General features: G+C 41.7%; 3 protein-coding genes across 5 annotated transcripts in view; 1 reads left to right on the forward strand and 2 right to left on the reverse strand.

The window, feature by feature from the left end:
• The window catches only part of RB195_022887 (uncharacterized protein), a gene marked incomplete at both ends in the record, with an annotated part of 92,084 nt that overhangs the window by 19,146 nt on the left and 57,485 nt on the right, over positions 1-15,453 (forward strand). For 2 of the 3 annotated variants that reach the window (XM_064210133.1, XM_064210132.1), the window contains one exon: positions 1,538-1,654. In XM_064210133.1, coding sequence (XP_064066013.1) covers positions 1,538-1,654 — 117 coding nt within the window. Of the gene's footprint in view, positions 1-519; positions 646-1,537; positions 1,655-15,453 lie in introns of all 3 variants that reach the window. The other variant, XM_064210131.1, reaches the window with a different exon arrangement.
• Positions 3,187-3,501, reverse strand: RB195_022888 (uncharacterized protein; the record flags this gene model as incomplete). Its single annotated transcript, XM_064210134.1, has 1 exon — positions 3,187-3,501. The coding sequence occupies one exon, from the start codon at positions 3,499-3,501 to the stop codon at positions 3,187-3,189; it is 315 nt and encodes a 104-aa protein (XP_064066015.1).
• RB195_022889 (uncharacterized protein) lies at positions 7,758-8,727 on the reverse strand (the record flags this gene model as incomplete). Its single annotated transcript, XM_064210135.1, has 2 exons — positions 7,758-8,154; positions 8,528-8,727. The coding sequence occupies 2 exons, from the start codon at positions 8,725-8,727 to the stop codon at positions 7,758-7,760; spliced, it is 597 nt and encodes a 198-aa protein (XP_064066016.1).

Here is a 15,453-nt window from a genome sequence, read left to right on the forward strand (position 1 = left end):
ATGTGATTCACTATGGTCTGCTACTAAATTTTATGAGAACTTCAAATTATATTCAGTAACATATTCCCAACGTGAGATTTGGGCAACGCAGAGTCTACAAATCCTCACAAAGTCCGCCGATCGTTCGACGCTGTTCATTTCAGCCGAACATTTCATCACGTTAGGGTGATTAGCACTAGACTCATTTGGGAGGATCAGAACGCTGACTTGATACCTATGACCTGCAAGTCATTCTTTAGAACACGTACGCGTTCGAGAACATTTACGATCTACAGTCTCGTATATTTATTTTTTTATTGTGCCTTATTATATTTAGGTTTTAATTGCTACATGAGCGTCTATATTAAGGAGAATGAGGTGGGAGGGGTCGTTTTTAGAAGGATCGTGTCCCAAACACACGGGTAACCTGTGATTAGAGTAGGTCAAAACCTTCACCGTTCGACAAACGGAGCGAGCATATCAGTCACGGAATTACCCTCTTCATTTTTGTTTACTTTTGGATTCCTGGTGGAGATTCAGAATGCTTCTACAGTCGCGTACAGAAATCCCGGTTTTGCGAGGAAAGATGGGAACCTCTGCAGAATACATCATTATGACAGATTGCCCAGTGGATGCTTGGCAGAGCTGAGATCTGGACGTTTGCAGGTGATCAAAATATTCTTTTATTGCAACGCAGAGCGGCATCGTTTCAGCTATGTGCTGACCCTCTCATAACTCGTGAGTTAATAGGTAAATGATCTTGGAGGTCAGTTTTACGTTTTCATCCTGTTTTACAAATCGCTGCCTTTATGTTTTATAAATCGTTGCTCATGTTCTGTAGCAGGTACCTTCATCACCCCTAAAAACTTTTTAAGAAAAGTTTGCATGTAGGTGTGATGGGGTGCTGTGTGTGCTCTCATTAATGAACGCGTCTACTAGTATCCGAATCTATTCGGATACTACTAATCAGCAATAAAATGTCGTTGTAAAAAAGTAGCTATAAAAAAGCAGGATATAGTGATTACGAAACTGTGAAATTTGGATATTATGAAATTCTGGGAGAGTATGGTTAACGAGTTAGTTGACCCATTATAGTGGGACTATTTTGTCTTAACGAGTTAGTTGACCCATTATAGTGGGACTATTTTGTCTACTGGAACACTCTTCGAATTTGAAGCTTTACATGGACAACATGGTAATGTCAAATTGTATCGAATTGACGAAAATTGTCAAATTGTCACTTGATTGTCTTAACGCTTTCCGCGACGATATGGCTGTTGGGGGATTCAGCAGATGCTTACCAGGTTGTTTTTGGTAGTCGTTGCTACTCAGTGTTCCCACTGCTCTGGACGCAGCCTAACGAAATGTTCAATGTTTTCTGTGTAGTGGCGAAAAGCGTCGTTCTATGTCTCCTGCAAACCTTGATCAATGTATTTTTGTGTTTACAAAAGTAGGTTTTTAAATTGATCATCCAGTTTCCTTTAGGAGAACACAGTCACAGATTTGTCCTTTGAGAAATTTGCAGATCTCGAATTGGTCAGACTAATGTTATTTTTAGAAGTGTTCGTCAAGCAATGAGCATGATACTTCTGAACATGACCTATCAATTTCACTTCCTGCAGAAAATGTCTGGGCGAAACGACAAGAGGAGAGGGAATCGCAAGAAAGGGAAAAGGTTAGAAATTGTTCTGGTTACTTTCTTCAAATTGATCTGACGGCTTAACCCTATAGCAGTTGTCTCACTGTATTTATTATATATTTTAAAAGAAATCGTGTTGAAAGAAAGAAAAAGAAATGAATTTGTCCAAGAAGAACAATTTCAGCAGTATGATATGTTGGCTAAGTTCATCACGTCATCATATATATATGTATATATATATATATATATACATATATATGTATATATATATACATATATATGTATATATATATATACATATATATGTATATATATATGTGTATATATATATATATATATATATATATATCAGTCCGAACGTCCGGTTAAAGCAGGACTTTAGAATTTCTACGGTGTTCGCTTCGCTCACCTTTACTGATCAATGAAAATTGATAGAAAGGACACATTCTGTGAAATTAGATTTGTGTTGTTCTAACATCGCTTTTTTCCTCCTTTTTATAAAAAGAAATAAAGGCAAAAGATTTCGTAGGTTTCTTTTCTTTAGATTCTAATATAATATAGATACAATTTGAAAGCATTACTCGAAGTATGAGTTTTCTTCCTGATTTCCCTCAACATTATCACAGAATGATGTTTTAACATAAAATGACGTGAACAACATAATCAGAGTGGTGAAGATAACGTTTCACGTCAGATTATGTGATCTGTTCGCTACTATTTAAGCACCCGGTTTCATTCGTGTTTCCACTTTCTCACTTCATGTTAATAACCTGAGGCAAACGTGCAAGGAAATAGACCCGCGGAGGAATCATAGAGGTGAATAGTAACGCGCGCTGTGGCCACGGCTATGAAACGGTTGCAACATCTCATTCACCTTTTGCGACATGCACATGAAGTTATTGCGCATCAATCCGACGCCATGGGACCCGTCGCATCCCTTTTTTGGAATTTCGTGACATATATATGTACATATATGTATATCATATATCCGAACGGACTCCTTACAACTTGTTTTACAAGGCGATCAGCTGGTCTCCTTAATAGATGACCGAAGAAGCGAGAAGGATTTTCCGTGGTTCTCTATGAATTCAGTCGATCGAACTCACCGACGAGTTCAATCGGCTGTTCGCCCTCTTTGACTCCCATTCGAGATCTCGAAGAGACCCATATCTGCTTGCACTTATCAGGGCGTAAACGTTGGTCACGGGACATTCTGATGGTGTTTAGACTATGTCGGCAGGACAGAATTGACTGTTCTTCGCATGATGTCATCGATGACGAAGTTGAAAAGGAAGGGTCCTGCCACTCCCCTTTGTCTTACTCCAGTTAACACCTCAAACGGTGTTGTGCTTCCGGCTGGTATTCGCACTGCAGCAGCTGTTCGTTAATTCATGTCACCAACCAAGCGAACGACATTCTCCATTGGAAGGAAGCGTGGTGAGAAAACGGTATTGATGAGGAGAGTCAAAAGTGGCTTCAAAGTGCAGAAAGTCTCATTGCGTTTTATTTGAACACCGCTGTCAGATTTCGATCACTCTTCTTACGGTGAACATCTGAGCAATCGCAGATCAGCCAGGATGAAAGCCAGCTTTCTCGTCGCGTGTTGTTGCTTCACGATGCTTAGTAAGTCGATCCATGATAATCCGCTCCAAAACCTTGTACATACCAAGCAGCGAAGAGATACCTCGATAATTCCTGGGGTCCGTGACGGATAACTTCTTGTGGAGAGGAATTATGTTAGCGTGTCTCCACGAATCAGGTATCCTTTCGTCTATCCATATTGAACGGATGATCTTTGTCATCTTACGAATCCCAGACTGGGAAAGATATTTCAGCATTTCTGCGCTAATCCCGTTGTCTCCACTAGATTTTCCATTCTTCATTTTTTGAATACAGACTAGAACCTCCGACTCAGGGCTAGAGCCAGGAGGCCAATGAGCGTCGATAATTCCACCGCGCAACTGCTGACTGCGTCACAATCGCCACAGTAGCCGGACCACTTCTCTTTTGCTTAGCCTCGCTGATGCCCCGCTCACACCGTCTTCTACATCCATTTCGCCGCGTTCGCTCTTGCAATGTATTTTTTTCACTGCGCCCTCAGTTCTTACGACGAGCTTTTTGAAACGAACAGAAAGTAAAGCCCTTGGTGATAAAAGTTGTTTGAATTCATCGATTAAGTAGAGTTGTTTAAGAAGTTCACATAAGTGAAATAGCATTTAAAAATGAGTAGAAGTGTTTGTCATCATTTGTTATTATTATTATTGTTATTATATTATTCTGAATTGTGAGATGGAAACCACTCAATCATCTCTGAAAATACAAGGAATGGTTTGAAAAAAATGTACCACTGTTCGGTGTCATGCTGTGCTTGTTTACTTTTTTCGCTTTCTAGGCATTTCGTTTTGCATATTCAGCTACGCGAAACTGACATTCTACGCCTGGAGAGGCGCGGCTAATGCCTCGCACACATTCCTAGTACCTAAAGGTGTATCTCGCAGATACAGAGGCCTCTGTTCGCCACCAATTCACTCAACCTGTCATATTGATTTTATGTAGAGGATAGATAGAAATGAAGCGATAAAAGATAAAAGATGAAATGTAAAAAGGAATTCAAACATTGTATACATAGTAATTAGGACAAAATTTTGCTGTGCTTGCAGCTGTTTCCGTTGGAATTTGAACATTGAACTCTTTAAAAGGCATTGACGAACACATTGCTTTTGCACTGCGAGTTTATATAGAACAGATAGTGCGTGAAATATATGAAATTGTGGGATGTGTGAAAATATATGCATGTTAGTTTTTTTTTTCTTTTTCTGCAGCATGCCTTTGTTGTAATCCTTATATGTGTAGTGGTTGTCAAATGGGGTCAATAGTGGTCGCACACATTCGCATTGATATATCTTTTAATTTTATGGAAGGATTGTTTTCTTCTCCCTAATTTCCGATGATATGCGCTCAGTTTACCACGCTCATGCACCAAAACCTTTTGCGTTAACTCGCCTTTTACTTTTTTCACTTCCAAATTCACAATTTCCGTCGTTCCATCGCTTCGCGAACATCGCATGTTCCATTGGTTTGAGGGTAGTAGAAAGGCGGAGTCTAGGTGATCCAAAGTGGAAGTGGATGCTGTCTACTTGGTGGAACGGCAGCCGTAATTACGAGGAAGCGCCGAAGGCAAGTCAGCAGAGGTCAGCCGAGTTTCGCGGGTACCTCTCGTCCGGATCCCACTCGACAGTGTTCGAATGTTCAGCGTGACGAAATGAATGGTTGTTGGTGGTAAAGATTCCATGCTCCCTTCAGGCAATTGTCTTTTCAGGTTATGAGCTTAGGCGATGTGCTGGACGACAGCACCCTTTTGCAATGTTTGGCAACTTTCGCCATATAACAGTCCAGGTTATATAGCTCGTGTGCTTTTAAGGCGTATACTTAAATGCTTGATTGTGTTTAGTAAAGGAAGGGTCACTACGAGCAGGTAAGAATCAGAATTGTATACGCGTATACGCAGCCGCATATATATATACATACACATGTATATATATACACATGTGTATATATATATGCGGAGGAGAGCGCATGTGATAAAGGATAAAATGTCTGGCGTTAATCAGTCCGTTTGGGATGCGCGACGTTCACTTCAGTTCAGAATCGTTTGAGGTTTACCAACGTGTATCTGGCCTATACAATGACTTGCGGGGGCCAGCCGGCGTTGTGCCAAGTCGGTGTTTTTCCTCCTGGAAGAAGTTGGATACCAATTTATCGACCTCAACTTTAAATGAAGGTGTAGTGTAGTTGGTAAGATGTTCGGCAGCGACTGCACGATCGATGTTTCGCAATTGCCGTGGGCTGCTACATGGTAGTAGTACATACAAATATTATTACGAGACCCACATATGTCATGCTCTCCTCTACTATAATCCTGGGTTGAAGACAAACGAAGCCCCGCTAACCAGTCCAAATATGCGGCAAACGCAAGAAAGTGGAAGCATCGACATAATATGACCGAGTCTGTCCCAAAGCTCAACTTCCACTCTAATAAAGTGCTCCTCTTCTATTGGTCGTAGAGGAATGGGATAGGGTAATGGGAGTTCCTGTCCAAAGAGCAAATTATCAACGTCCAGACCTACGTAGTTTAGCGTAGAAACCCGCACGCGGAAAAGAAACCAAAACCACCACGGCAGCTCCCAAGGACTAACGACAAACTTAACACATGCCGAACTGGAGGGCCTGTGGCTGACTAATGTCACCCCAGCCTTTGCATAACCAGGAGCTCGTCCCTCCCGATTATTGTCTCTCCGGTCACCTCCACTTGAAGGAAAAGTTCAACAATTAAGGGCTCCAACACTTAGAAAAAGGATAAAGGATAGAACGTCTAACGATGTGTCAATTCAGTGTTTTTATCCTCCCAGAGAAGTTTGGTACCAATTTATCAACAGCGCAGGGATGAAAGGCTTGGTTTGCACTAGAGCGTATATATATATGTATATATATATATATATATACATATATACATACGTATATATATACATATATATATATATATATATATATATATATATATATATATATATATATATATATATATGTATACCAGGCGGTATATATATATCCTATACCAGGCGTATATATATTATATATGTATATACGCCCTAGTGTATATATAATGCTATATAATAACGCGCTTAGTGTGCGTCTGTGTGTCAGGAAAATACTTCATAGTAATGCGAAACTCCGCGCCGGTGCCAACCATCGCCACGCACTTGATAGGGGAGCAGTCTACCATTGCACCATTGTCCAGAGCTAAGCGGCAATGTATTCTAGTTTTTGGCTGTTAGCTTTACAAGCTAGTTTCTGTCATATGTTGTTCACCTTGTTCACCTTGACTCCCGTTGTTCATCGAACTGGTCGAGCGGGTGCCAGTAATCCTTCCATTTGTCCCGATCGCGTGCCAGAGTCGCCTAATAGTTTCTTTTTGCGTGGGACATGAGAAGAATCGATTTTTTTTTCTTTTCGAGGGTATCTCTTGCCTGCATCCCACTCGACCGTGTTTATAAGTTCAGTGTGACGAAACGAATGGTTGTTGGTGGTAAAAATTCCATACTCCCTTCAGTCAATTGACCTATCAGGTTATGGACTTTGGCGATGTTCTGGACAACAGCACCTTTTTGCAATGTTTGGCATCTTTGACTATATAACAGTGCAGGTTATATAGCAATGTTCATTGCTGGACATAAATAGGTTGTTCTTGTTCTGCTGCCGGTGATGACCGTAGTGACTTTTCAATGCTATGAATCAGTTATTAGATCTTGCCTATAGTTAGCTATTTTCACGGCACGGGGCCATTTCCTTGTGTATTGTAAATCAATGTATACACATTGATTTATAATACACAAGGAAATCTCATTGGGTATTAAGTCTGATGAGAACGCCATTTTTGAACTAAGCTATTACCACAAATTTTCGGAAAGGAAGGTATTAGGAAATGAAGGGAATGTAAAGCAGTGTTCCAATACTCTAAACTGGAAATATCTATCTATCTGAACTTATTTTGCTTATTTTGCTCTCAATAATGATAACTTTCTCAGTGTGCTGCAAATAAATGCGTCTGCTTTGTCCTAAAACTTAATTTATTGACCCGTAATTTGCTGGATGTGAGCACTCCGCAGAAGATGTGACGTTTGCGATGAAATTATTACTTAGATACTAAGATGCCCCATCTTGACTAGCCGTACGGGCCCCAGCATCTCTACCACTCGTTTCGTTCCCTTGCCATTGTTATCCAAGACGTTCTAAAGGTTCGTGAGTGACCTTGACGAGGACATTGAGACGTATCCAGCTGAGCTTTCGGCTGGTTCATCCGTGTAGCGAACACATCACCCTATCTCGTCGGCGATCTCTTTCGAGGGCGTTTAGCTTTTCTCGGGATCCACTCTAGCGTTCTTTTGGTCCATCGATGCTTCTCATAATGTGATCGGCTAATCTATACTTTGCTTTCTATATACTATATATTCCACTGGATCGTGAAGAAGGGACATTGCTGGTGAGTCGGAACTGCGACCGAAGACCGGCTACGGGTTGTGTGCGCCGGTTAAACTTCAAAAGACATTTGTCAAGGTCTCCGTGGGTAGAGAGTAGCTTCTTAGACGTGGCAGTGGTCGTAGCAATTTGCTAACGCCTGCCACACCTTGATCAGCGCTAACAGCATTGCATTCGTTTCTACACTGTCGAAGCTTTTCTCACAGTCGACGAAGGTTAGAACAAAGGGGAGACGGCATTCCCAGCAAACGTATATGATCCTTGACACGGTCTGGATGTGGTCCAAGCAGCTGAATCCATGACGGAATCCAGCTTGTTCTTGAGGCTGGGCTTCATCCAGCGTCCTAGACACGCGAGTGGGGATGATCTTATTGAATACTTTGCACAACACGCTCAGGAAGCATATCGGTCGGTAGTTTCGAATGTCATCTCGGTCACCTTTCTTATGGATAAGAACGGTTCGCGAAGTTGTCTTCCAGTGGTCTGGGATCCTTTTTTTTCTGAAGGTAGGACGTCATGTGCACCGCTAAGATTACATGAAGTGGATGGCCACAAGTCCTAAGAAAGTCTGCTGATATAAAATCAGGTCCGGGGGCTGTGAGAAAGTTCCATGTTCTTGATAGCGACTCGTATTTCCGAAGGAAGAATCCGTGGTGGACCCTCATCAGTGACTTCACAATGACTTGCGGGGGCTATGTGTCAGATTAGTGTTCTCATCCTCCCAGACAAGTCTGGTTCCAATTTATCGACCCCGGAAAGATGAAGGGCTTGGTGAGCACTAGGGCGGATTCGAACCAACCTCGACCGTGCAGGTAACGGAACCTCTAAGCGGCTGCGCAACACCCGCCACTGCAGCTAGTGTTTATTACTAACCTCTTAATGTGCAATGCATTCTGATCAAGCTTCAAAGTCCTTCTTCTTTCCAACAATTTCTTGGTGGTCTTCGAAATTCGATCCATGTTTTTCGTGCGCGGCTTCGAAGCGCCTTCAACAAAGGCTTGAGCCTTGAGTACGCAATCGCCGTAGACGACTTCCTTTCTCTTTCGTTGCCGATAGCAGATGCTCTTTCCCATTTAAAAAAAAAATGAAATGATTACTGTCAACATTCAGAAGTCAAGTGCAATTGAAGATTTCGGAAATAACATCAAGAATAAGATACCTTCATTGTATGTTATATTGTATTGCCCCGATACCTCCGTAGGAATTCCAAGCGAAGTTGTCAAAAATTGAATGAGCGGTTGTGAACGGTTTCATGCCCGTTACAAGTGCATGCGTACTGTTTCACGCTAGTGTATGCCCTTCTTTTCTCCCCTGTATGTACCTCTTATGTGGTTGATCAAATCATTCTTTGGAAATTGGATACACACATACAGAGAGCTGCTCAAATAGTAGCTAATTGTGTACGTGACCTGTCGCTTATTTTTGTTGGTATGTTCAGGAGTTTTATGCTAACACATGACTTGTGTTAGCTGTACTCCCGTTGTTTTTTTTATATGTGTACTTTTTTTCGTGTGTGTTGTGTGTGTGTCTATGTGTGTATGTCTGTGTGTGAGACGAAATCCCAGAAAGTATGGGACGGGTCCAACGGCGTCGAATAGGTGCGCCGGGACCAGAAAACCATTGAATGGTGTTGGACGAAACTCATGGCTTCGAATTGGTGCGCCACGGTGCATTAGTGCCGCAAAATAACTCGAAATGATTGCCAGTACTCGACTGACAATGTCAAGCAAGATTGTTAACAGTCTTTATTACGTCTAATGCTTCGGGGTTTCGCCTTCGCCAGAGCCTCGAAAGTCGGAACATAACAAACAAATGTCCCATCCAGAAAAAATCATCATCCCCTAAGATATTGCACCCAGAAACAAAAACCAAAGGAGCCTGAATCGTTGTGTCTACCTCAGCCGCGTTGCCGTAATGTTGGCGGACATCCGCGTGGTGATGCGGCTCGCATGTGACTCCGTACATGAAACCCGCAAAGGTTTTGATAGAGAGCCAACTCTTTGGTCACGGCTATCTCCTTCACTCTTCCTTTCTATCCATTTTTGGACCTTTTGCGTTTATCCAAAAACCCGCTAGAGTTCTGCGAGCTATAATTTCGGTAGGATTCACGATAGGATGGTGGCAGCTATGCAGGAAGGAGCATTTTCATGACATTGCCTGTAGTGCTGTGCATTCGATTGTTTCATCCCATTTAGATGTTATTTAATACGCAAACAAAGCGGCCCTGTTTCGCAGATGTATTGGTCCCCACATGTTTTGCACGAAATAGATAGACTACACCAGAGACCATGCAGTTGACTCACTTCCCGAATTGGCATATTACGCAGCCTGGAGTAAGACAGAAACGATCGTACATTCTACTTCGAACAATTTGCTTCTTGAGATTTGTTGAAGGTATTTCCACAATTCTCACTTGGTCCTCGAGACCACGCTTTACCAAAGTAGCCCGTATCGCTTCACTCAAGTCGTCGGTTATGAAAGACAGACAGACATCGAAACCACCATTTTCTTTACATACGGTTCACAAGGGAAAAACCAAAAACCCAAGGAAAACTAACTGTCCTTCCTAAGTGTAAAAATGCACTTCTTCCACGGTGAATGGGAGACACGATGGTTCCGAAAATCTGCTCTTTTTTCGAGTCATACACTGTAGGATATTCTCGCTGCGTACCGAAACCTGGCCTAGGCGCTACATTAGCAATGTAAGCGCCAGAATTTGCGATACGTTGGGCTAGATTGACCGCATTGATCCGCTCCTAAATATCACATGTCACCCTTTCGGCTGTCCTAAAAATGCTTTCAACAACAGATTTCAGTTTTCCAATGGTGAGCGGAAAAAATGAACTAAAATACAAAATAAAATAGTAAAAATACAACATAAAATATTTCTATGGCAAGGTTTTTGGAACAATCGTGTGTTCTATTCACCGTTGGACCAGCGTATTTCTACATCAAGGAAGAACAGCCAGTTTCTTTTTTTTGGGTTTCCCCCTTGTGAACCGTACGTAAGGAGACTGCTGGTTTAGAAGCGAAACAAGTGTCCGTCTCGTCTTGAGTGGGACATTTAGTACAGCAGTCATCAATGTAACGGCAGTACAGGAAAGGTTTTCTTTTCAGAATGGGTTGTTCTACTTTGGACATGAATGCAATGACTAGAGTGAGAGCTAGTCTAGCTTTGTCCCATAACAAAACACCTAACCTGTATTTAATAGTGTTCCTACCAACGAGAAAATGGAGCATTTCAAGCACTCGTCCAGGAGCGTCATACTTTGCCTTATGGAAAACCCGTGTAATTCTAGATATCTCGGTGTTGGTGTATACTCGCTCAGATGTTTATGTTCGCCCCTTTCTACGTTTCCAAGAATGAGAGAAGACAAAGCTAGAAAGACAGAGGTAGACAATTTACTAATGCTTCATCTTTACCAAACTCTCCAAAAGCTTATTGGAAGTGAATAGCTAACTCAGTGGAGGTCTCAAACCTTAGCATTATTCATAGATGATCCATGACGTGTTGGAAATCCGTACCACCCGAGATTCGTGGGGTGATGCCTTTCATGCTTTAACTTTACAAAATCTTCCAAACAAGTTTACTGGAAGTGAATAGCTAAGTCATGTCATGTAATAATTCCAACGAAGAAAAAAGAACCGAAAATGGCCTGAGGAGTGACTTCGCAATCCGCATTTGACAGTTAAGAACGATTTTGAGCTCTATGAATGATTTTCTTTGATCTAACTGTTGAACAATTAGTGCGGTGTTAGGGTACCGCTTCCCAACTTACTCTTCGCCCATCTGGCCTGCTATCCATAGCCTCATAGTCGTAGATAATGTGCTGCGTTGTAGAGTTTGATATTGCACAGGAGCATTTCTTTCGGGAATGCTTCTACGGATTATCGTTATATTGTAAAATTACAGTTTTCTGATACCACAATGTGAACAAGGGACTTTTTCATGGGGAAAAAAACTGCCGCACTTCTCCGCATTTACTAAAGATATCACCTGTATCATCCGTGCTTCCGTTGTTCCTCGACTTTTTTTAGCGGCATCAGTAATACTTCTATTTGTTCCGATTGCGCGCAAGAGTTGCTAGTGACTTCTCTCGAAAGGCTCGAAGAACACACTTGGTTTTCTATTGAACATGTCATCTTTCTGCATTAAAGGCACCACCCCACGAATCTGGGGTGGTGCGGGTTTTAGGTGGGGTTTGCCTATACGGGGTCTTAGATTATGTGGAGGAAGGTGATTCCGCCCATTTCTTCCTAATTGCCGTAAAAAACGGCTCGGAAGATGCGTCTTCGAGGCTTCAGAGACGCTATTTTCTACGAGTTAGATAGGAGCGCGCCAGCCTTGTACACGCGCCGCGTCTTCCGGGCCGTTTTTTACGCCAATTAGGAAGAAGTGGACGGAATCACCCTTCTCCCCATAATCTACGATCCACCTGCATACACATACAAGAAACAAAATTGATTGACATAGGATTAAAAGCAACGTGTCTGGTAGAAGAACAATTGTATACGATCGCAAGCAGATTTTCGAGGAAAATGCATATGGAAAACTCGGTACAAGTAGGGGGACTCTTGAAAATGGAACTAATCATTTCGAGCGAATAATCCTTTGGAAGTACATTCAACTTACAAGCAAGAACCCCTCGATGTAAACGAGGACTAACATCTCCGTATGTTATCAGCAACAAATCCAACTAAGCAAGGATGTACCACCATGTTTTCTTTTTTGTGAATATAGGGCAGATATAAATATAAATACAGGCTCAACCAACAAGTTAAAACCTAACCAAAGGAAGAAAGGAGAAGTATTCCTGGGAAAAAAAGGAATGAAAAAGACTGCCAGAATCGGAAAATATTATTTTGTCGTGTCAGCATTAGGTGTTATGTATATTGTGTCGCGTGGAAGATGCGCACACGACACGATATACATAACGCTTAATGCTCGCTGGTTAGGGTAACCCGCAGTCCCGCTCGTGCGTAATTACGGTCACTTCTGATTAATTCTAGGTTGGTAGTTTGGTATTCGATTGATTCTCTATGTTATCAATCTCCCAAGAAGATGCAAAACTGCCTCTTACGTACAGAATATCTCTGCATGCTCATCGTACGGGTAAGATGTCAAAGGATGGCTCCTTTTTATGCAAATTACCAAAAAGGAAAACACATGTAGTTGTATTATTGGTATTGTAGCATTTATTAGTATTGTAGTTAAGTATTTATTAGTATTGTAGTTAAGTATTTATTAGTATTGTGGTACACGCGTGCTTAGTTGGATTTGTTGCTGAGAAATTGCGGAGGTGTTAACCTTCATTTACATCGAGAGATTCTCGCTTTTAAGTTGAATGTACTTCTCCCGCAGCTCCACGATTCCAAAGGATTATTCGCTCGAAATGAATAGTTCCATTTTCAAGAGTCCCCCTACTTGTACCTTCTTTGAGTTTTCCATATGCATTTTCCTGGAAAATCTGCTTGCGATCGTGTACAATTGTTCTTCTACCAGACACGTTGCTTATAATCCTATGTCAATCAATTTTGTTTCTTTTTGTTTCACGCCGTTTACAATGGGTTTTCTGTAAACAGTGTACATATTGGTGAAAGTTTTGACGAATATCCTGTAAATTATATCCAACGTCTTGTTCTCCGCTGGGTAACCGGTAAGTCACTGAGCAGCCCTTGTGCGCGGGACAAATAGAAGACAATTACTGGTGTCACTGGATAAAATCGATGAACAACGGGAGAACGGATGATACAGGTGATATCTTAAGTATAGTAAGTGCGGAGAAGTGCGGCAGTTTTTTTTCCCCATGAAAAAGTCCCTTGTTCACATTGTGATATCAGAAAACTGTAATTTTACAATATAACGATAATCCGTAGAACCATTCCCGAAAGAAAGCTCCCTGAAACTAATTGTTCAACAGTTAGATCAAAGAAAATCATTCATAGAGCTCAAAATCGTTCTTAGCTGTCAAGTGCGGATTGCGAAGTCACCCCTTAGGCCAATTTCGGTTCTTTTTCTTCGTTGGAATTATTACATGACATAACTTAACTATTCACTTCCAGTAAACTTGTTTGGAAGATTTTGTAAAGTTAAAGCATCATCACCCCACAAATCTGGGGTGGTCTGAGTTTCATGTGGGTTATGCCTATACGGGGTCGTAGATTATGGGGAGAAGGGTGATTCCGTCCAACTCTTCCTAATTGCCGAAGAAAACGGCCGAAATCAGCTGCCACATGCCCTCATGTGCTGAGTATGAACTCCCGTGACCGGATTGACGAAATTGGCGCTGTAGTTTATTGTTTCGTGGATGTAGACAGGATTGGCGAGGTTGTTGTAACCACTTCACATACCGAATGCGGTTCGAATGCTTCTTTCTAGGGCGACGTACTTCTAAATAATCCCTTTCGCCTTTCGTCGTGTTTTTGTCGATGACTTCGACAAAGATCAGTTTCATTCTGTCGTGGATTACACCGACGAACCAGTCTTTGCGTCGATTGGCACGGTGGTATTTCGTCGCCCAACTGCACAACATCGTCTAGCAGAACTCGAAAATCACACCTCGAAACCGTTGATTCGATATACGATGGCTTCCTCTCCCACTTCAAACATTTGAGCCATTTCCTTCACCGTTCCAAAATCAAAGCGAGGTAACTCTCTAAAATGATATTATTCCGGTCTGGATGTAAAGGCTGGAAAAAATGTACCCTTTAGATAACCGATTTTTTGTTGATTCCATGTTGCCGCACTCGTGAAGTTTACATTCGAATTTTCATCCTCCACTACCGCCGCTGGGAGCAGTTTAACAGTCCCCATTCGGCAACGGATTCTTCTATCTCCTCCTTTGTCAAGGCAGCCAACTGCGGCCATGTCGAAATCAATGCGACGTCCACAGAAACAGCAAATTCGCGGTAAAAGGCATGATTTCTGGAGAGCTTTCGAATGCGAAATTTTTGTTGAAAAATTGTTTTGCTGTTTGCTGTTTTCATACGTACACTTATTCTCGCAATTTTTCGGAATCGATTTCCCAGAATGTGCCACAAACCATTTCCGAATAATTTTGAAAGCGCTTTTCGCGTTACTCGTGGCTCTACTTCGAACGGTTACGAAAATTGTTCGAATTCTTTTTTTTTTAACGAAAACTCCGTTCGGATTTAGGTTTTACCTTTTTTGATATGCCAAAGTTCCGCAGTCGGAATTCTTGTGGCTCTTTCGTTTGAGAAGACTTAGGTTAACCAAGAGTAGCAGTTCTGGCCGATTTCGTTTTTTTTTTTCTGGAAAAACCGTTCACCGATCTAATTTATATGTTGATTGGATGTGACATTTTTCTTAGCGTGTGAAATACCCCCTAGAACTGGTCACCAACGGTTTGAAAATAGAAAAATTAAAGAGAATTGGGTTGGCCTCCTCCAACTACCTTTGCACCAACCGCTGTAGCACTGACGATATTCGCACACTTTATTTTGGATTTTAATTCTTTTTGAATCGCAATAAATACTTCTTGAGGAAGTGCTTTTTTATTCAGGACATTACTTTTTTTACTTCATAAGTATCCACCTTTTCCGAACTGCTTTTGAATGGAATAGTAAAGAAAAAAAATAAAGTCTGCTGATGTATCAGGTCGGTGTTCTTATCCTCCCATACAGGTTTGGTACTATATTTATCGACCCCGGAGGGATGAAGGGCTTAGTTAGAACTAGGGCGGATTCGAACCTCCGATCGTGCCGTTAGAGCCAAACATTATGCCGGGTGCGCTATACTCATCTTATTATAAAGAAAACTACATTCGAATTCTGCGATG

Source organism: Necator americanus, chromosome X (assembly GCF_031761385.1).
Source record: "Necator americanus strain Aroian chromosome X, whole genome shotgun sequence".
NCBI classification, from domain to species: domain Eukaryota; kingdom Metazoa; phylum Nematoda; class Chromadorea; order Rhabditida; family Ancylostomatidae; genus Necator; species Necator americanus.